Below are 21,853 nucleotides of genomic sequence, written 5' to 3' on the forward strand. Positions count from 1 at the left end.
TGGGATCCCAAAGCTTTGGGGCAGTGCATGAAGGGTTTCTGGAGCTTAAACCCAGTGTGAGACCCCCTTGATCCCTGTGGTGGGGTTGAAAGGGTGCAGCCCTTTTTCCTTGCACACTTTGAATCCCTCCCTGCTGGGTTCCCAAGGATGAGCAGGTGACACTGCCAGACATAGGAAAGGATTATGGGGTGTTTGGGGTCATAATGGGTGTGGCTCCTGTCCCTGTCCCCATGCTGCTCCCTGAGGTGGACCATGGGCTGTTCCTTGAGTGAGCAGAAGGAAAGCTGCATTGTACATACCCTGTTGGATGGTTTGGTTATTCCAGCCAGCCCTGAGACTCCCAGCCCTCCTGTTTGGGGCCATCTCAGCTCTGTACCCTGTTCTTCCTCTCCTGATGGTTCAGGGCAGAGGCATCACCCTCAGCTTGCCCCTGTTCCCATCAGGCTGGGGCTGTTCCTCAGCTGCCAAATACTGTCCCCCCATCACAGACCTGGGCTCTGCCTCTGCCTGGGGAGTTCTGTGCTGCAAACTGCTCTCAGCCATTGCATCCTGCTGCCTTTGTTTCTAACACATTTCTAACCCTGCATTCCAGGGATAGGAGAGGACCTGTGTGAAAACAGGGCTTTGTCAAATGCTGTGGGATTGTTGTTACAGATTGTGGGTGGCACTGTGGTGGGTATTTGCTGCGGGGCACCTGTGAGGAGGAGGAAGCTGATGAGGTTTTCTCTGGGCAGCTGGAAGTGGCCTCATGGTCAAAAGTCCTGGTTCTCCTGGGGAGCTTCAACCATCCTGAGATTTGTTGGAGAGATAACATGGAAGTCCAGGAAGTTCCTGCAGATCATTGAGAATAATTTTGGTACAAGTGGTGGAGGAGCCAAGGAGGAGAGGTGTGTTTCTGTTTTGTGCCACCAAACCAGGAGGGACTGGTTGATGATGGGAAGGTTGGGGAAAGCCTTGCCTGTAGTGACCCATGTTATGGTGAAACTCAGAATCCTGTGTGGGTAGCAGGGCCAGAACCCTGATTTTCCAGAGGGCCAATTCAACCTTTCCAAAGACCTACTCAGAGGAATGCCATGGGATAGGGCTCTAGAAGGAAAGGGGGCCCAGGAAAGCTGGTCAATATCAAACATCCAGACTCGAGACCAGTGTATCCCCATGATCCAAATTCAAGCAAAGGGAGATAAGAGACATGGAAGAGCAGGGAGATTCAATCAATTCTCAAATGGAAGAAAGACACTTATGGGTTGTTGGAAAAGGGACAGGCAGGTGAGAGGTCTATAGGAACACCTTTGGGTAATGCAGGAAGGAAGGCTGCAGTCCACTTGGAATTGAGTCCGACAAGGGATATCAGGAACAACAAGAAGGGTTTCTCCAAGTGCATCAGCAGCAAAAGGAAGATTAGGGAAAATGTGGGGCTGCTGCTGAATCCAGTGGGTGTCCTGGGCATGGAATACACAGAGAAGGTGAAATTTCCCAGCACCTTCTTTGTCTCAGTCTTTGCTGCTCAGAGCAGCCCTCAGGCATCCCAGATGTTGGAAGTAAGAGATGAAGGATGGAGAAAGGAACACTTCCCCTTGCTCACAGAAAGTTGAGAGAGATCAGCCAGGCAGACTTAACACCCATAAATCCATGGTGGGATGCACCCACAGGTGCTGAGGGAGCTGGCAGAAGTTGTTTAGCCACTCTTCATCATCTTTAAAAAACCCTGGAGAATGAGAGAGGTTCCCAAAAACTGGAGAAAAGCCAGTGTTAAATCCTGTCTTCAGAAAGGGCAAGGAGGATCTGGGAAACTTCCAGCCAGTCAGCCTCACCTTCATCCTTGGAAACGTGATGGAACAGCTCATTCTGAAAATCATCACAAACACCTGGAAGTAAAGGAGGTTATTGGAAGGGTCAGCATGGACTCACCCAGGGGAAATCCTGCTTGGCCAATCTGATGCCCTCTGTGATGGCATGGCAGGATGGGTTGATGAGAGCAGTGGGTGGTGTCTGCCTTCACTTCAGCAAGGTTTGTGACACTGTGTCCTGTAACATCCCCATGGATAAGCTCAGGAAGTTGAGTTGGATGAAAGGACAATGAGGTGGATCAAGAACTGGCTCAATGGCTGAGCTCAGAGAGTTGTGAGCAGAGCAGAATCCCTGGAGGTCTGTAGTCAGTGGCATTCCCCAGGGATCAGTAATGGGTCCAGTCTTACCTAATTTGTTTATCAACAGCCTGGGTGAAGGGATGGAATGGACCCTGAGCAGGTTTGGTGATGGTACAGAATGGAGGGAGTGGCTGATCCACCTGGAGGCTGGGCTGCCCTTCAGAGGGACCTGGACAGGCTGCAGAGAGGGATGGAGAGAAACCCAATGAGGTTCAACAGCAGCAGGTCCTGCACCTGGGGAGGGATAACCCCAGGTACCAGCACAGGCTGAGGGTGAGTGACCTATGGAGAGCAGCTCTGCAGAGATCCATGAGTTGACCATGAGCCAGCAGTGTGCCCTGAGGCCAGGAGGGACAATGGGATCCTGGGGGGCATTGGGAAGAGTGTGGTGAGCAGATCCTTACCCTCTGCTCTGCCCTGGGGAGGCCATACCTGTGTTCAGTTCTGGTCTCCAAGAAAGACAGGAGTTACTGGAGAGACTCCAATGGAGGCCATAAAGATGAGGAGAGCATCCCTCTGATGAGGAGAAACTGCTGGACCTGGGCCTGGTTAGTCTGGAGAAGAGGAGACTGAGAGGAGATCTCATCAATCCATATAAATATATCCAGGAGGTGTCAGAGGATGGTGTCAGACTCTTTAGTGATGCCCAGCAACAGGACAAGGAGCAATGGCCATAAGCTCAAAACACAAGTTCCATCTCAAGATAAGAAAAAAATTCATTCCATGGAGGGTGGCAGAGCACTGAACAGATGCCCAGGGAGTTATGGAGTCTCTCACTCTGGAGATATCCCAAACCCACCAGGATATGTTCCTGTGTCACCTGTTCCTGGTGATCTTGCAGAGGGGTTGGAGTGGATGATTTCCAGAGGGCGCTTCCAACCTCAGCTGTTCTATGATTTTGAGAAAAAGGACAGGAGGTAAACAAGGGGACCCATAACTGAGGGTTCAGAGGTTGGCTGAGGTTTGGAGCAGCAGAGGGGTTGGACTGGATGATTTCCAGAGGGCCCTTCCAACCCCAGCCATTCTGTGATTTTGAGGAAAAAGACAGGAAGTGAACAAGGGCACCCATAATGGAGGTCTCAGGGGATGGCTGAGGTTTGGAGCAGCAGAGGTTTGGATGAACAATGCCAATGCAGGCATTGGGATTCAGGCATGGACAGTGACCCTGCGTGTTGGCACCAGTCCCAGTGCTGCCTCTCCATCAAGGCCGATATGTGACATGGGTGTGTCCCATGGGGCTCCAAAACTCTAATAAATACATTTCCTCCCCAGTCTTCAAGCTGTTGGGTGTTCCTGGCTCTTGGGAGGTGCTTTAAATCTGACTGCCAGAGCCGTGGGCTGCTGAGAGCAGAAGCTGCCTGCACGATGCTGAGCTCAGGTCTTCCTCCCGTTCTCCTGGTGCTCTCAGTGCTGGAGCTGAGCTGGTGCCTGAGTGATGAAGAAAAGAAGATCATCGTGGATGAGCACAATAAATATCGCTCCCAGGTCTCTCCTCCTGCCCAGGCTATGATGAAGATGGTAAGTGGTTTTTATTAGAGAGGAATATTGGGGTGTTTGTGTGGTCCAAGGCTTGATCTTAATGCAAGGAGGGGTCAGGGAGTTCCTTAGGGGAGGCAGAGCAATTCTCCTGTAGGGTTACAAGCAGGTGTTAATGGAGGGGTTCCCTAAACTGCCTCTGTAGAGAAGAGTTTCCTTTACCTTTGGGGTTGTCTTTGATCATTTTCTGGAAGTTCCTAAGTGTGATGTGAGTCCCCAGATGCTCTTCCATGAGAGTGGTGCAGCTCTCATCACAGGAGTGGCTGCTGGAGCCCCCTGTGATGGCAGGAAGGGCAGGTGAGACGCTGCCATGAGCAGGTGCCATGACCTGGAGACTTTGCCATGGTCATTGCCAAGAGTGGTGAAAAGAGGGAATCCTGCTATGTGGGACACCACACACTGCTCTGTATTTGCATCAACTTCAAACATGTTGGTCAAATCTGTCAGTTATTTGGGCCCATCATGCTCCTACTCCTCCCCATGCCTTGTGCAGGGCTGCCTTGGATGTGAGGGATCCCCTGTTTTGCTTGAGGAGATCAAGTCAGATCTCACATCACATGTGGCTGCAGCAGGAGCAAAACCAAGCTCTAGAGGCAGTGCTTTTTGTCTTGCTCAGGCTCTTGATTTGATTAGAACTTGGCTATGAAGTTTTATCTTGCACCACATGTGATTTTTCCTCATTGTTTGCAAATTATGGGGAGGAGGAGAACAACTGTTTATCCTGGAAAGTTGGAGCCCTTTCCTTCTTGGGTCACAGCGTGCTTAGAGGACACCTCCCTGCCTGGCCCAGAAGTTGCCCAGAATGAGTAAAGCCTTTGTGGGCTGGTAAATGGGAGTTTAACAACCAAACAAAGCCAAAAATTCAGGGAGAGGAGACCTAACAGTGACTGCAGAATCAAAGGTGACAGAGCCAGAACCCTCAGCACTGTGATGGCTTCTCCACCCTGAGTTGAGGATGGTCCATGATGGTGTTAGATGAGCTCCAGGAGATGTTGTGAGAATTGTGGTGGTGCCCTGACCTTCTCCTGTTTAACCTATAAACCAAGGTTCATTTTGTGCTTGAACTGACCATGGAGCTCCCCTCTCCTGAGGGCTGTGTTGGGCAGGGGTTTGAGTTTTCCTCATGAATGGGGAAACTTTGGCCAGACAGGGCAGGGGTCCTTGGTGGGTGCCTTGTTCCTGTTGGAGAGCCCAGTGTCCCTCCCTGTGTGCTGACTCCGAGCTCCTTTCAGACCTGGGACCCCGACCTGGAGGTTGATGCTCAAAAGTATGCAGAGAAGTGCATCAGGGCCCAGAATGGGGGCCCAGGCAGGTTAAACTTCTTTGGTACACCTTCAGCCCTGGATGTAAAATTGGCCATTGAAGAATGGAACAGGGAGAGGATATTCTTCAACCTGAAAACATCCGAGTGTGTCCCCGTGCATTCGTGTGACAACTACGTCCAGGTACCAGGGGTGGAGGGGCTGTTGGGGTGGAGCACTGCCCCAGCTCCTCCCAAAATCTTTGCAAAAGGACAGGGAACCAGGTGGGATTCACAATGATGGAGGCAGACCAGGACATGGTGTCAGTCATGAGTGGCCTTTTGAAGAACTTTTTTGAGACAAGCTCTGCAGCCCTTTTTTTTGGCTGCTCAGCAGTGCCAGCTCAGTGCCAACTTATCTTGGGTAGAAGGATGAGGTCTGAGTGTTCACAACTTGGGTGGGAGCAAGGAGGAGAAGCGATGGTGGTGGTAAGTGGATGGATGGATGGATGGATGGATGGATGGATGGATGGATGGATGGATGGATGGATGGATGGGGGATGGATGGATGGATGGATGGATGGATGGATGATGGATGGATGGATGGATGGATGGATGGAGGATGGATGGATGGATGGATGGATGGATGGATGGATGGATGGATGGGGGATGAATGGATGGATGGATGGATGGATGGGGGATGGATGGATGGATGGATGGATGGATGGATGGATGGATGGATGGATGGATGGTTCAAACACCAAAGCAGAGGTGGTGATGCTCTCCCTGGGTAGACTATATGGTAGGAAAGCTGTGGCACTGGAATATATGGCCTTGGGAAGGTGGTTCAGACAGGGGCAAGGGGGAAGATCCTGAATGCCAAAGCAACGTGGGAATGGGGATCTGGGGGATATGCTGGGAGATGAGGAAGATATTGGAGCAGCCTTTAAGGCCAGGGGAGAGACTGCCTTCAGCCTGTCCCCTCACCTTCAACCCTGGTCTTTGCCTTAGATGATCTGGGCAGCAACAACTCGTGTTGGCTGTGGGAGCCATTATTGTGAGAAGATCAAGGGAATGGAAGCAGAGAACATGCACCTGCTTGTCTGCAACTATTATCCCCCGTAAGTCCCGGGCCCCAGTGTCCGTCCCTTGCTCTGTTCTGAGAGAATCAGGGATCTGCTCACCCCCCAGAGTTGTCTGCCCTGGCTTTAGCTGCCTTGGGGTCAGACTGGTGAGTAAACAGCCCTGACAGGCCGTGGAAGGAGACCAAGACCTGTTTTCTACACTAATCCCAAGTTTTGCCTTGGCTGGGATATCCCAGCTGAATCAGCCCCCTCTCTGGGATGGGTGTTTCCCCTTTCCTCATGTCTTCTTTATCTTTGCATTTTCTGCTTCCAGGAGTAATATAACAGAAAAAAAGGCCTACTGGGAAGGAACCTCGTGTAAAATGTGTCCCAGGGGCACAGTCTGTGTGAACAACCTGTGTGGTGAGTGAGCAGAGCCATGCATGGCCCTGGGGGGGATGTTGGGACTGAGACCCTGGGCTGGTCTGAGCTCTGAACCCTCCCAGAGCTGTCAGGAATCTCCTGAACTGCAGTTCCAGGGCTGGACCATGAGACAGAACAACCACCTTAAGATAAGGAGGGGCATGTACCCTGATAGGCAGCATTATTTGCCCCTTGCATGGCAGGAGGTTGTGAGGGCCTTGAGATGTCTCCAGGTTGGGAACCCCAGAGTGGGGCATGGCCCAGAGTGACCCGAGAGGGGTCAGCTGCTGTTTCAGCCCCTCGTTGGTTTCTGCTGGTCCTGTTCAGTTCAGGGGATCCATTGAGGTCAGCCAGCCCTAACCCACGGCACTTTTCATCTCTGCATCTCCTTCACCCACCCTAACAGCCCTGCCAAAACTCACAGCCACAGCCAAAACAGAGCCCACAGCATCAGAGGCCACCATAACCACAGCCAAGCCACCATCCAAAAACTCACTTCCAACCACAATCACAGCCAAGCTACCCCCCAGAGCCACACTGCCAAACACAGCCAAGCCCAAACCCCCAAAGCTCTCATCCATCACAAGAGCCAAACCAAAACCTGCCATCACTCTCCCAACAACCCCAGCCAGGCCAAAACCCACAACGCCAAAACCCACAACGCCAAAACCCACCACAACTCTGGGTGAGCCAAAACCTACCACAACTCTGGCTATATCTGCTGCTACATAAGCCAATATCTGCTGCTACAACACTAGCATGTGCCACAAGGGCAAAGACACAACTGAAAACTGCCACAACCACAAAGCCAAAGCACAAAGACCTGATCCTGTTGAACCAGGATCACTCTTTCCTGTGAGCCCAAGTTAGACCCATCTCCAGAGGCTGAGGCAGGCAATGGAGAGCTTCTTAGCTCCCTCACTAAAGAAAATCTTCTACTCTAACTTCATCTTGTCTTCTTTTCCTTCCATATCTGCCCTGGACACAACAAAACCGGGAACAAACTCAGACCGGACAAGTGTGAATCAGCCCAAAGGAGGAGCCCCCAGTACCTGCTTGGGCCTTTCGCTCTTCCTCCTCCTCCCCAGTGCCATCCTGGTGGGCCTTCTGCTCTGAAGGGTCTTCCTCAGCTCTCCCTGCACCCTCCCCAAGGCTTTTGTCAGCGCTGGTTGTTCCACAGCCCTGGCAGGCTCAGGAGCTCCTTGGACAATTCCCGTGCTCCCTCCTTGCGCTGCCTGCTCTGCTGCAGCCCCAGAGAGCCAAGGGCAGCTGATGCTGGGGGAGCTTTGTCCCCTTCCTGAGGAGACCTGAGGGCGGGAGGGTGTTTGCCATAATGCTGGTGACCTTGGATGCTTCTCCTTTTTCCTGGCTTCTGTTCCATTTCCAGGCTGGAAGTGTTGAACTCTCCCACTTACCCATAAACCCATATGGCTGACCTTGGGGACAGCAGGGTGACTTGGGGACAGTGAGAAATGGTGGTTGGCTTTGGTGTTTGTAGATGAGGCATGGTGGTTGGCTTTGGTGTTTGTCAGGAGGAGTTTCCCACAGAAAGGCTCTTTTCCGTCCCAGTGTGTTTCTTTCAGTTTTGGACATATTTTATCTCTTTCCTATCTTATCCAATTAGAATGGCTATTTGGGGATTTCTGTTTCCTCCTGGTTCTGGTGGAGCTCTGGCCAGTACTGCCCGGCTGTTCTCCCCTTTCCTCCTCACACTCTGCAGCCCTTGCCTCCTCCCTCTCTCCTCCTCCTCCTGTCTTGCTCCCTGGCACATATCCCATTCCTCAGTCACTCCAATGCTACAGATTTATTTTTCACATGTACCTGCACCTGTGTGCACACACAGAAGAGAAACCTTCAGAGCTGAGAGGGGCCACCAGCTCCTTCATGTAGCTTTTCCCTGCATGGCTTCATTGCATCATTTCAGTGTATTTGAATTTAAATACAGACCCTGCTTGATGTGTAACTTGTGTGTGTGTGGTCAGGGAGAACAAATCCTCATATGTGTTGGTACAATCTGAGCTTCAGAGGTACAATTGATGCTGTTAGAGGTTATTGGTGGCTCTGCTGCCCAGCAGCCCCAACAGTGCAGCAGGAGCCCAGCTGGCTGCAGGATGCTCTGAGCTCCCAGCCCAGCCCAGCCCAGCCCAGCCCAGCCCAGCCCAGCCAGGAGGTGACCAGCAGATGGCACTGGGAGAGGCACACTGAGAACTGGGCGCCTCAACTCGCCCCCACACCCTGCCCGCAGCTCTGAGCTTTATTTCACTGCCAGCCTCAGGTGTGGTTAAGAATCAGATTGGAAATAACCTCGTGCCCAGGTGCTGTGGATGCTTCTTATCTCCTGCTGCCGCTGCCTTGGGGGAGAAATCCATCCCTGCCTTGTGGACAGATGATAAAAACACAGCCCCAGAGGCTGCAACTCAGCCCTGCCAGGGGAGAGGGCTCAGAGCTGGGACAGCATCTCAGGACCTCGTCTGCTTTTGCATCTGACTGAAGGGCAGTGTGGCATTCCCTAAATGTTCCCTAGAAACACCACCAAGAGCAGAAGAACATTTCTCCTCCCAGCAAGATCAGGGCACTCAGGCAAACCCTGATTTTGTTTCAGTGCTGATCCCCCACCCTGCTGAGAGCCATCGAGGCACAATGCTGCTGCTGCTGCTGCTGATTATCAGGCACCAACAGAATTCCAGGATTGCAGTGTTTTATCACTGGTGTGGGGCTGTGAAAACCCTTGAGTTTTGTTTTCCTGGAGGTTTTGACTTGTGGGGACAGGCTGTTGTGCAAGGACCTATTTATAGAGATCCTTGCAGCAGAAACTCCAAGCCAGAAGGAAATCCGCTTTCCTCTTGCCCTGCTCCCCGGGACAGCAGGGCTGAGCCTGCCCACACAGGCATTTGGGGGCTTGACTTCAGGGTGAGTGTGGGGGTTCAGGCCAGGACAGAGTTTGGTGTGGTACACAGGGGAGTACACAGAACCATTCAAGGCAGAGTTTTGCAGCATTTCCACTCCATTTCTGGGGTTGGCATAAAGGGGATTCTGGCACCGGGGTGACCCTGGCAAAGATTCTGCCACGTTCTTACATCCTCATGGCCTGTTTTTCTGGGAGGAGGAGAAGGCATTACCCACCAGTGTGCTGTCTGAGGTGAAATGGTGGCATTTGTGGTGTTTGTGAAGTCTGGCTTCTTTGTCAACCTCACTTGCTGGGTTCCCTCTCTCCCAAGGCCTATTTCCAGGCCATTGTAACCATCTGCAAAACTAAAACAGGAGGGCAGTTCTCCTGGGAGTAAGGGATCTCTTTTGGCCAAATCTGCAGCACAGCTTCCAGAGTAGTTCCTGTCTTCAGCTGCCAGAGGGGAGTGGTGCTCACACCTTCTGCATTGCCAGGGTGGGAAACCCACTATGGCAAAACTGGGATGACCAGGGGGAGGTTTTGATACCTTGGCCAAAGAGCTCCAAGTGAGCCCTCATGAGGTCATTTTCCTCATCTTGAGCTCCAGTTTTACAGATCCTTGGAAAGGCTGCAGGAGCTGGGACCTCCCTAGAGAGCCTGATGTTCCTGGTGACTTGCTGAGGTGGAAGTGGGTGGGAATGGGGCTGTTCCTGCAGCTGTCAAGGCATTGTGGTGACAGAACAATTGGATGAGTCGCAGATGGGGTGGATTCCCTCACCTCAGCTCTTCTTAGCACTCACTGAACTGGTTTGGACAATACCCCACTGTTACCCTGCCCAGCTCAGGGAAATTCCCCATCAACACCTGTGTCTCAGCATTTTTAAATAATAGAGTGGATTGATGGATAAATAGTGTGGAAGATGACAAACTCCTCCAGAACTCATAAATCTGTGTAAGTAGGGAGAAAAGAGAGATCCTGTTACTCCCAAAGCAGAGCAGGAGCCTGTTAGACACTGGCCAGCCCTGCTGGGGACCCTGGAGATGTGAGTCAATAGAAATCCAGCCTTGGTCACTTCTGTGCTGCAGAGTGGGGCCTCTTGGAGCCAGCAGAGCTGTCAGGTGTTGGTGTGTGGCTCCTGTCCCTGTCCCCATGCAGTGGCTGCTGCTCCCCGGGTGGGGGACGGGCTGTTCCTTGAGTGAGCAGGAGGAAAGCTGCATCCCACATTCCACACACACTTACCTAATGCCGGCTGGACACCAGTGTCAGCTCCAGGGTGGGGCTTGGGCCTTGCACTGCTTCAGACACTGGCTCCAGAAGAATCTGTCAGAGCAGGTTGGGATTGAGAAATGGCTTTGCACCCCTTTGGCAGCCGCCCTGCACTTGCCAGAGGCATCAGATCTTACTCACGTTTCCCCACGAGCCACATGCCCTGGTGATGACTCCTCCAGGGCTGTTTGCTCTTCCCCACAAGCTCTGTGTATCCCAATTTCCTTCATCCTTGTGGCCACGTTATCTCCTGCAGGGCTCAGCCAGGGTGCTGTAGTGCCAGGGGCTATGGGGGGCTTGGCCCTGCATCCCCACATCACCTTTGGGGAGACCAGAACCTGCACTAGTGGAAGGTGTCCTGCTCATGGCAGAGGGGGTGGAATGAGGTGAACTCTCAGGTTCTTCCCAACCCAAACCATTCCATGGCTCTATGATTCTCAGCACTGCCTTGTTCCTTGTAAGCCAGGCCACAGTGAGCTGGCCAGCAGGAGCTGAAGCCTGTGTTGATGTTTTCTAGATGTTTCTCTCAGTCTCCAGAGATCAAACAGCAAATGTGTGCAGGTGTCTCCATCAAGAGACAGATTTAACTCAGCAATACACGGGAATCTCTGGTTTGACTGTCAGAGTTGAAGACCTGGTGAGAGCTTGGCCTCAGACCCCACTTGCAGGAATTGCTGGACAATCGAGGGCATGGCTGACCCCAGAGCTGGTGAAGGACAAAGGAACACACAGAGCTCAGAGAGCTGGGGGGGCAGCAGCAGAGCTGTTGTGGTGAGAGAGGTGACCCGTGTAGCCCAAAACCGGAGGAAAGCCGACGGAGCATTGCCTGGGGACTGGAGAGGGGAGGCAGAGCCGGGGCTGTGATGAGCTTGGCTCGGCTCTCAGAGCTGCCCACCCGCTGATCCTCCGCGATCCCTGCGGAGCTGCTGGAGCCGGGCCGGGCGCTTGCACAATCGCAGATGGGAACCAGGGCTGGAGCAGCCCGGGGGGCTCGGCCAGAGCCGCTCCGGCTCCGGGGCTGCGGGACACGGGTGCTGAACCCCCCGGTGTCTGCGGAGGGAGCACAGCCTGTCCCTGCCGAGCCATGGTTTGGTTATTCCAGCCAGACTTCCCGCTCTCCTGTGTGGGGCAATTTCAGCTCTGTACCCTGTTCTTCCTCTCCTGCTCCCCCCTGTGCTGATGGTTCAGGGCAGAGGCATCACCCTCAGCTTGCCCCTGTTCCCATCAGGCTGGGGCTGTTCCTCAGCTGCCAAATGCTGTCCCCCCATCACAGACCTGGGCTCTGCCTCTGCCTGGGGAGTTGCTGTGCTGCAAACTGCTCTCAGCAATTGCATCCTGCTGCCTTTGTTTCTAACGCAGCTGCGTTCCAGGCACGGGGGAAGACCCGTGTGGAAACAGGGCTTTGTCAAATGCTGTGGGATTGTTGTTACAGATTAGGAGAGATGGAGCAGGAGGTGGAGGAGAGGACCCGTAACTGAGGGCTCAGGGGATGGCTGAGGTTTGGAGCAGCAGAGGTTTGGGTGAGCAATGCCAATCCAGGGATTGGGATTCAGGAACAGGGTCTGTCCCAGGGAGAGGACCCTGCGTTGTCGTTGGCACTGCTGCCTCTCCATCAAGGCCGATATGTGAGATGGGTGTGTTCTGCATGGCTCCAAAACTCTAATAAATACATTTCCTCCCCAGTCTTCAAGCTGTTGGGTGTTCCTGGCTCTTGGGAGGTGCTTTAAATCTGACTGCCAGAGCCGTGGGCTGCTGAGAGCAGAAGCTGCCTGCACGATGCTGAGCTCAGGTCTTCCTCCCGTTCTCCTGGTGCTCTCAGTGCTGGAGCTGAGCTGGTGCCTGAGTGATGAAGAAAAGAAGATCATCGTGGATGAGCACAATAAATATCGCTCCCAGGTCTCTCCTCCTGCCCAGGCTATGATGAAGATGGTAAGTGGCTTTTATTAGAGAGGAATATTGGGGTGTTTGTGTGGTCCAAGGCTTGATCTTAATGCAAGGAGGGGTCAGGGAGTTCCTTAGGGGAGGCAGAGCAATTCTCCTGTAGGGTTACAAGCAGGTGTTAATGGAGGGGTTCCCAAAACTGCCTCTGTAGAGAAGAGTTTCCTTTACCTTTGGAGTTGTCTTTGATCATTTTCTGGAAGTTCCTAAGCATGATGTGAGTCCCCAGATGCTCTTCCATGAGAGTGGTGCAGCTCTCACTCACAGGAGTGCCTGCTGGAGCCCCCTGTGATGGCAGGAAGGGCAGGTGAGACGCTGCCATGAGCAGGTGCCATGACCTGGAGACTTTGCCATGGTCATTGCCAAGAGTGGTGAAAAGAGGGAATCCTGCTGTGTGGGACACCACACACTGCTCTGTATTTGCCTTTGCTGGTGAAGGTACTTTTGTCTTTTGGAGGGAATGTCAGCTTGTCAGTCAAGGTCTTTCAGTTATTTGGGCTCATCGCACTCCTAATCCTCGCCATGACTTGGTGTCTTGGAGGTGCAGGATCCCCTATTTTGCTTGGGGAAATCAAGTCAGGTCATCAGAGGGACCTGTAGTAGGACTTAGAACAAGCTTGGTGCTGGTGCTGCTTTTTGTCTTGCTTAGACTCTTGATTTGATTAGAACTTGGCTATGAAGTTTTATCTTGCACCACATGTGAGTTTTCCTCACTGTTTGCAAATCCCACAGAGAAGGACAATTGTTTATCATGGAGAGTTGGAGTCCTTTCCTCTTTGGGTCGCAGTGTGCTTGGAGGACACCTCCCTGCCTGGCCCAGAAGTTGCCCAGAATAAGTAAAATCTTTTTGGGTTGGCAAATGGGAGCTTAACAATTAGAAGAAGCAAAAAGTTAAACTCAGGGAGAGGAGACCTGAGCAGTGACTGCAGAATCAAAGGGGACAGAGCCAGAACCCTCAGCACTGTGATCCCATGGGACCCACCAGGCACAGCAAACTCAGAGTATCAGGGCTTTGGAGCCAAAGTCTTAGAGAAAGGATCTCTCAGGGTCCTTAAGTCAATGCCAAACCTGTGGGGGCTGCTCCTGGCTGAATCTTTGATTGCCGCCCCTGTGTTTTGAGGTGCTCCCTCTGCAGCTTCTACTCCCTTGAACACTCAGGACCTGCTCTTGGTCTGGGGCCAAAGTCTTTTTCCTTTTGAAGCCCAGCAAATGCTTAGCTCACAGCAGCCCTGACGATTCTTCAGCAGAGGTTTTCCATGAGAACACCGTCCTCACCTCCCTCCTGGGACCTTTGCTTGGGCTGAGTTTGCTCTGGATTCACCTGCTGCCGTGGCACCGTGCCTGGCTGAGGTCACTCTGTGCTTCCTTTGGGGACATGGGGCTGCTTGCTTTGGAAATATTTAGTTGAAGGGGGGGAATCTGTAGCCTAAAGCCCCTCTACTAATGAGGCAAATCTGCAGGTGTGAGTCCCCGTTTATGGAGCCCAGCTCTGTGCCAGAGGGAGAGGGGTGTGTGCTCCCCAAATTGGGTCTCTGTCAGCGTGGCTTGGGGCCATGGTGGGAGCTGAACCAACACTCTGTGTCCCATCCAGGTGTTTCCTCCCCCAGTGCCTTCAGGCCTGTCCTCATCCCCTAAACACCCCTGTGGTGCCATGTCCTCCTGTCTGGCACCTTTTGGATCCAGCTCTGGCTCTGTCCAGGTTCCCCCAGGACTCTGTTTGCAGGGCCAAGCTGCTCTGTCCATCAAGGATGGTCCAAACAGCTGCACTGCAGGATTCTCCATATGAGAAAAGGATTTCCCCCTGTGAGAAAAGCTCTCCTCCTCCTCCTCCTTGTCCTCCTCCTGCACATCCCTGTGGCCGGGGGCTCAGCTGGTGTCGGGGCTCCTGGCTGGCGGCCACATCTCAGTTCCAGACAAACAGATGATGTTTCCAGGAGCCTGTGCTCCCAGCCTTTGTTCAGCTGCCAGGAGAGATGAGTCCCATTCCCCTCCTGTCCCCACCCTGGGTGAGGAGGGATGGCCCCAGACCCCTCTGGCGCGACCCACAGTGGGTTTCCTTCTTTCTTCCATGACTTCATGGTGTCTCCACGCTGAGTTGAGGATGGTCCATGATGGTGTTAGATGAGCTCCAGGAGAGGCTGTGAGAGTTGTGCTGGTGCCCTGACCTTCTCCTGTTTGACCCATAAGCCAAGGTTCATTTTGTGCTTGAACTGACCATGGAGCTCCCCTCTCCTGAGGGCTGTGTTGAGCAGGGGTTTGAATTTTCCTCATGGATGGGGAAACTTTGGCCAGACAGGGCAAGGGTCCTTGGTGGGTGCCTTGTTCCTGTTGGAGAGCCCAGTGTCCCTCCCTGTGTGCTGACTCCGAGCTCCTTTCAGACCTGGGACAAGGAGCTGGAGGCCCTTGCTCAATCCTATGCAGAGAAATGCATCTGGGACCACAACAAGGAGAGAGGCCGACGGGGAGAAAACCTCTTTGCCATGGCCCCAATGCTGGAACTGGAATTCGCTGTGGAAGACTGGAATGGGGAGGAGAAATTCTACAACTTCACAACATCCACGTGTGTCCCCGGGCAGATGTGTGGCCACTACACCCAGGTACAGCTGCGGGGGTGCAGGGGTGGCTGCTCAGTGGAGCTGGGTGAAGGATTTTCTCAGAAAGATGAAGTCTGAGTGTTTCTTCACAGCCCGGGTAGGAGCAGAGATGGTGGTGTGTCACTATAGGACACCAAAGAACACAAGCTCACACCGCTGTTCTCAAGGTGAAGAAAGAAAGGGAAGTTTACTTTCTGACTCCAACATTTACAGTTTTCCAAAAGTGACAGTGGATTGGAGGGTGGCAGTGCCACCTCTCCAATGACACTGGACAAACCAACACTCCATCAACTTTCTCTTCCTCCATAAAGGAAAGCAAAACAATGAGTTATTTACAGAAAGTGTGTGAGAAAGTTCGCTACAAGAATGTCAACATCAGAAGGCTTAGAAAACCTTAAAAAAGACAGTGGTGGATCCTGAATGCCAAAGCAACATGGGGATGTGGGGCACACTCTGTGGGGTGAGGAGGTCTTTGGAGCAGCCTTTAAGGCCAGGGGACATTGCTTTCACCCAATTCCCTCACCTCCACCCTGGTCTTTGCCTTAGGTGGTCTGGTCAAGCACGCATCAGATTGGCTGCGGGGCACATTTCTGTGAGAAGATTGATGGGATTGAAACAGAGAACATGCACCTGCTGGTCTGCAACTATTATCCCCCGTAAGTCCCAGCCCCTGCATGGATTGGTGCATCTCAGTGGGGTTTCTGTGCTGGAAATGCCCTCATGTCACAGCAGGGTTTGTCCTTGGTCAGAAATAGAAGTTCCAAATAATGCTGGTGTTATCTTGGGTTGGTCCCAGACTAAGGAAGGGTTGTCTGGAAATCCCAGCCCATGATTGTGGCTGCTGAGTGCTGGTTTAGCTCCTGGAACACACCCAGGGAGGGACCTTCTTCCCCAAGAGCTGCTCAAGGCTGAGGTGGCAGTAGCTGAGGGTACAAACTCTCCCCTGCCCTGGGCCTGGTTCTTCCCTGCCTGCAGCAGCCATTCCCTCGGTGCCTTTTGCCCTTTTGCAGCAGCAGGAAGGGCTGGACATGGGAGGAGAGCTGGGTACCCCATTCCCAGCCCTGGGACCAGCCTTGGCACCACTGGCTTGGAGCTGCTGAGAGCACCAAGAGTGGTTGGTGGCTGCAGACCCTCCTGGGGTCTGGAGCAGAAGTGAGACAGAATTCCCTGTCCCAGTGTCCATCCCCTGCTCTGTCCTGAGGGGATCAGGGATGTGCTCACCCCCAAAGTTGTCTGCCCTGGCTTTAGCTGCCGTGGGGTCAGGCTGGTGAGTAAACACCCTGACAGGCCGTGGAAGGAGACCAAGACCTGTTTTCTACACTAATCCCAAGTTTTGCCTTGGCTGGGATATCCCAGCTGAATCAGCCCCCTCTCTGGGATGGGTGTTTCCCCTTTCCTCATGTCTCCTTTTGTTGCAGTGTGATGCAGTGGCCTGTCTCGATTGTCCCGGTTCTTTCCCGGGTGTGCCAACAACCTCTCCCTTCCCCTCCCTTGCCCCTTGCTGAGTGCTGTCCCTCAATCTTGGCATTCTAACAGAACAGAGAACCCTGTGGTTGCTGTGTCTTTGAACCCCAGGGAGAGGGGCAGGGAAGGGGTAGGGATCCCACTGTGACCGTGTTCACAGGGGCTTTCAGGTGAGGGAAGAGATGAGGATCTGACTCCATGTTTCAGAAGGCTTGATTTATTATTTTATGATATATAGTATATTAAAACTATACTAAAAAGAAAAGAAGGAAAAGTTTCATCTCAGAAGGCTAGCTAAGCTAAGAATAGAAAGGAATGAATAATAAAGGTTTGTGTCTTGGACAGAGAGTCCAAGCTAACTGGGCTGTGATTGGCCATTAATTATAAACATCCAACATGGGCCAGTCACAGATGCACCTGTTGCATTCCACAGCAGCAGATAACCATTGTTTACATTTTGTTCCTGAGGCCTCTCAGCTTCTCAGGAAGAAAAATCCTAAGAAAGGATTTTTAATGAAAAGATGTCTGTGACATCCCACCAACCAGGTAAGGGGGAAAAGGTCTCAGGGGACAAATGACACCTGGATGGCCCAGTGTCCCCAGGGCTGAGAGGCATCTTTTGAACTTCACCAATCACTCAACGCCCTTTCTGGGATGCCAAGATTGAGGGACAGCACTCAGCAGGGGCAAGGGAGGGGAAGGGAGAGGTTGTTGGCACACCTGGGGAAAGAACCAGGATGACTGAAACAGGCTATTACATCACTCTGCAACATTCTTTATCTTGGCATTTTCTGCTTCCAGGGGTAACGTGAAAGGCAAGAAGCCCTACGTGGAAGGACCCTCATGTGAAATGTGTCCCAGGGGCACAGTCTGTGTGAACAACCTGTGTGGTGAGTGAGCAGAGCCATGCATGGCCCTGGGGGGGCTGTTGGGACTGAGACCCTGGGCTGGTCTGAGCTCTGAACCCTCCTGGAGCTGTCAGGAACTGCAGTTCCAGAGCTGGACCATGAGACAGGACAACTGCCTTAAGATAAGGAGGGGTTTGTACCCTGATAGGCAGCATTATTTCCCCCTTGCATGGCAGGAGGTTGTGAGGGCCATGAGATGTCTCCAGGATGGGAACCCCAGAGTGGGGCATGGCCCAGAGTGACCCGAGAGGGGTCAGCTGCTGTTTCAGCCCCTCGTTGGTTTCTGCTGGTCCTGCTCAGTGCAGGGGATCCATTGAGGTGAGCTGAGCCAGCCCTAACCCACGGCACTTTTCATCTCTCACCAGAACTCGTTGTAGAAGAGACCACTCCGGCCTCTGTGACAACAAAGGCAAGGCCATCCACCCCAGGCACAGCCAAACCAGAGCCCACAGCCACACCTAAACCAGAGCCCACAGCCACAGCCAAACCAGAGCCCACAGCCAAACCAGAGCCCACAGCCACAGCTAAACCAGAGCCCACAGCTAAACCTGAACCCTCAGCCACAGCCAAACCAGAGCCCACAGCCCAACCAGAACCCACAGCCAAACCTGAACCCTCAGCCACAGCCAAACCAGAGCCCACAGCCAAACCTGAAGCCTCGGATACAGCCAAACCTGAACCCACAGCCAAACCAGAGCCCACAGCCAAAACAGAGCCCACAGCCAAACTTGAGCCCACAGCCAAACCTGAACTCTCAGGCACAGCCAAACCAGAGCCCACAGCCAAACCAGAGCCCACAGCCAAATCTGAACTCACAGCCAAACCAGAGCCCACAGCCAAACCTGAGCCCACAGCACCAGTTCACACCACAGCTGAACCAGAACCCACACCAGTGTCCACCACAGCCAAACCAGCACCTACGACACCTGTACACACCACAGCAAAACCCTCACCCTCACCAGTGTCCACTACAGCCAAGTCTGAGCCCACAAAACCAGTGTCTACCACAGCCAAGCCCAAGCCCCCAGCACAGGCACCCTTCAGCACAGCCAAGCCAAAACCTGCCAGCACAGTCCCAACAACAACCCCAGCCAGGCCAAAACCCACCACAGCAGCCATGGCCAAGCCAAAACCCACCGTGCCAGCAGCCACCAGCACTGCAGCCAAGCCAAAACCCACCACAACTGTGGCCAGGCCAACACCCACCACACCAAAACCCAGCCTGACAACCACTGCCACCAAGCCCACAACCACCACGGCCACCACCAAACCAACACCCACCACAACAAACCCCACCACAACCACCAAACAAACACCCACCACCACCACCACCAAACCAACACCCACCACACCAAACCCCACCACAACCACCTCTACATCCAGGCCAAAGCCCACCACAACTATGGCCAAGCCAACACCCACCACACCAAAATACACCCCAGCTGCAGCTAAGCCAAAACTTGCTGCAGCCACAGCCAAACCAACACCCACCACCCCAACATTCACCACCACTACAGCCAAGCCAGCACCTGCTGCTACAACACCAGCACCCGCCACAACAGCAAAGACACAACTGAAAACTGCCACAACCACAAAGCCAGAACCAGAAAGGCCTGATCCCACTGAGGCAGCCAAGATCACTCTTTCCTTTGAGCCCACCTTAGACTCAGATTATAAAGTATCTCCAGAGGCAGACACTGGAGAGCCTCTTAGCTCCTTCACTACAGAGGATCCAGCTTCATTAGAAAGCATGGGCACGGCCTTCAGCCCCAGATCAGTCCCAGAAATAAAGAAAGGTGTCAAAGAGCATGGGGAGGAGAAATCAGCCTTTCCCAGCCCATCTCCATCCCTCAGCCAAGCTGCTCCAGAGATGAAGCTAGGTTCCAATAGAGCTGAGCTCATAACCCCCTCCAAGTCAGTGGTCCTCAGCCCTGAAGAGCCCACGTTCTTGCGCTTAACATCATCCTCCAAAGACAAAAAAGGGCCAAGCCCCCATTTCCAGACCTCCCTCTCAGGTAAGGCGACTGTGGAGTTTGCCCTGGCATGGACACTCAGACATTCAGGGATCCCCAAGCAGCATGGACAGGGCTTGGGAGGAGCAGTGTCACACTGGTCCTTTGGATCCTCCTCTTGTATGTGGCACCAAGCCTTTCCCTCACTCCCTGCTCTAACCCTGAGGGGCTGTTGGATGTCCCGTCCCTGCAGCATGGTCCCGTTCACAGCCTGCTCCCACTAACGCACAGCTTCCCTGGACAGAGCTCTGCTGCCTCACGGAGCACGTCGTGGCACACCTGCATGAGTGGGAGCTTCCCCTCTGCCAGATCCTCCCCTCTAACCCCACATTCTCCTCTCTTCTTCCAGCAGGTGCCCTGGACACAGAACTGGAGACAAACTCGGACCAGACAAGTGTGGATCCACCCAAAGGAGGAGCCCCCAGTACCTGCCTGGGCCTTTCGCTCTTCCTCCTCCTCCCCAGTGCCATCCTGGTGGGCCTTCTGCTCTGAAGGGTCTTCCTCAGCTCTCCCTGCACCCTCCCCAAGGCTTTTGTCAGCGCTGGTTGTTCCACAGCCCTGTCAGGCTCAGGAGCTCCTTGGACAATTCCCGTGCTCCCTCCTTGCGCTGCCTGCTCTGCTGCAGCCCCAGAGAGCCAAGGGCAGCTGATGCTGGGGGAGCGTTGTCCCCTTCCTGAGGAGACCTGAGGGCGGGAGGGTGTTTGCCATAATGCTGGTGACCTTGGATGCTTCTCCTTTTTCCTGGCTTTTGTTCTGTTTCCCGGCTGGAAGTGTTGAGCTCTCCCACCCATCTGCCCGTGTGGCTGGCAGGCCCTGCCACAGCCTGACCCTGGGGACAGCAGGGTGACTTGGGGACAATGAGACACTGTGGTTGGCTTTGGTGTTTGTAGATGAGACACAGTGGTTGGCTTTGGTGGTTTTTGTTTTTTTTTCCAGCAGAAATGCTCTTTTCCTTCCCAATGTGTCCATCTCAATTTTGGACAAGTTTTACCTCTTTCCCTTCTTGTCCAAACAGAATTGAGGATTTCTGTTTCCTCCTGGTTCTGGTGGAGCTCTGGCCAGTACTGCCCAGCTGTTCTCCCCTCTCCTCCTTCATTCTGCAGCCCTTGCCTCCTCCCAAGATTCATTTTACGCCTGTGCCTGCACTTGTGTGCACACACAGAAGAGAAACCTTCAGAGCTGAGAGGGGCCACCAGCTCCTTCATGTAGCTTTTCCCTGCATGGCTTCATTCTTTGCATAATTTCAGTGTATTTGAATTTAGATACAGATTCCTCTTGACGTGTAACTTGTGTGTGTGTGGTCAGGGAGAACAAGTCCCCACTTGTGTTGGTGCAATCTGAGCTCCAGAGGTACAAGTGACACTGTTAGAGGTTATTGGTGGCTCCTGGGCCTGCTGCAGGACCACTGGCATTGTCTGGGCCACTGTGTTTTGTTTTTGTTTGTCTCTCCTCCCTTCACCTGAGGATTCCCAGTCAGGTGTGTTAAATATGTGCCAAGCTTTGCAGACAGATGGAAAGGAGATAATGGGGAGATGCAGCCCGTGCTCTGGTCATTGCAACCTTTCATTTCTTACACATGAGGTGGAGGATGACCTGAAGGCCATTATTCACCTCCTCCACTGCTGCTCTGTCCTCTGCATCTCCAGAGCATGCACTGAATAAATCCTGTTGTGAAAATCTGTTCGCTCTCTCTCTCTAGGGGATCTGCACACCTGGGAGCTGCTTACTATTAAAATGCTCTTAATTATGTGCTCACATAGAACTGCTAAAAGACAACATGACTTCTGTGGGTCCTGAAGGGGTTTTTTGGCTTTGCAAAAGCATCCATGTGCTGCCTTTTGTAAGGGTGTAACTTAATGTTTTTAAACCTTTGTAAAAGCAGCAGGAGGCCATGGGGATTGAGGATGACGTAGGGAATTTTTCTTGAGCATCCAGCTGAGTGTAAAGTAAAAATGTGTCCCCACCAGGAATTCTTGGGCAAGGGAAGCAAGAGAAAAAGAGCTTGGAGCAAAACAAGAAATAAAAACTATGGCTGGAGCACATCTGGTTCCCTGTTTTAGGAAGCCTCTCACACCCTAAACACAATTTCCACTTTGCAGCACAGAAAAAAGTTAAATTCCAAGTGTGGGCCCCCAGATTCTGTTTTTGCAGTGTTATCACATCAGAACATCCATGTGGGAGCAGCATAAGGGGCAAGGACCTTGAGAGGCAGAATCAGCACTGCAGTGATGCTGGCATCTTTGCCTTCTGCTTTTCCCCATCCTCCTGCCCCTGCTTTTCCCAGCAGAGCTGTCCTGCAGCTCCTCATTCCCCTTGTCCCGAGCCCTTCATTGCCCTTGTCCCTCATTGCCCTTGTCCCTCATTCCCCTTGTC

The 21,853-nt window shown here is 53.0% G+C and overlaps 2 protein-coding genes across 5 annotated transcripts in view; both read left to right on the forward strand.

The window, feature by feature from the left end:
* The window catches only part of LOC102066514 (uncharacterized), a 22,227-nt gene extending 1,070 nt beyond the window's left edge, over positions 1-21,157 (forward strand). The window contains exons 3-13 of one of the 4 annotated variants that reach the window (XM_074528200.1): positions 735-887; positions 3,420-3,665; positions 4,916-5,128; positions 5,935-6,044; positions 6,322-6,410; positions 12,248-12,493; positions 14,881-15,099; positions 15,643-15,752; positions 17,362-17,450; positions 17,834-19,483; positions 19,830-21,157. In XM_074528200.1, coding sequence (XP_074384301.1) covers positions 12,341-12,493; positions 14,881-15,099; positions 15,643-15,752; positions 17,362-17,450; positions 17,834-19,483; positions 19,830-19,972 — 2,364 coding nt within the window. In that variant the 5' untranslated portion in view covers positions 735-887; positions 3,420-3,665; positions 4,916-5,128; ... (1 more) ...; positions 6,322-6,410; positions 12,248-12,340 and the 3' untranslated portion in view covers positions 19,973-21,157. Of the gene's footprint in view, positions 1-734; positions 3,666-4,915; positions 5,129-5,934; positions 6,045-6,321; positions 6,411-12,247; positions 12,494-14,880; positions 15,100-15,642; positions 15,753-17,361; positions 17,451-17,833; positions 19,484-19,829 lie in introns of all 4 variants that reach the window. The other 3 variants (XM_074528201.1, XM_074528203.1, XM_074528202.1) reach the window with 3 other exon arrangements.
* PI16 (peptidase inhibitor 16) lies at positions 3,513-6,048 on the forward strand. The gene is made up of 3 exons (XM_074527934.1): positions 3,513-3,665; positions 4,916-5,128; positions 5,935-6,048. The coding sequence occupies exons 1-3, from the start codon at positions 3,513-3,515 to the stop codon at positions 6,046-6,048; spliced, it is 480 nt and encodes a 159-aa protein (XP_074384035.1).
* Positions 21,158-21,853: the final 696 nt, after the last annotated feature.

Source organism: Zonotrichia albicollis, chromosome 28 (assembly GCF_047830755.1).
Source record: "Zonotrichia albicollis isolate bZonAlb1 chromosome 28, bZonAlb1.hap1, whole genome shotgun sequence".
Lineage (NCBI taxonomy): Eukaryota > Metazoa > Chordata > Aves > Passeriformes > Passerellidae > Zonotrichia > Zonotrichia albicollis.

What these genes read in the sequence shown, in the direction of transcription:
- PI16 (XM_074527934.1), top strand. Translation starts at nt 3,513, where the DNA reads ATGCTGAGCTCAGGTCTTCCTCCCGTTCTCCTGGTGCTCTCAGTGCTG. An exon ending in CCCAGGCTATGATGAAGATG is followed by an intron (nt 3,666 to 4,915) that starts GTAAGTGGTTTT and finishes AGCTCCTTTCAG; the next exon opens with ACCTGGGACCCCGACCTGGA. An exon ending in CGTGTGACAACTACGTCCAG is followed by an intron (nt 5,129 to 5,934) that starts GTACCAGGGGTG and finishes TCTTTGCCTTAG; the next exon opens with ATGATCTGGGCAGCAACAAC.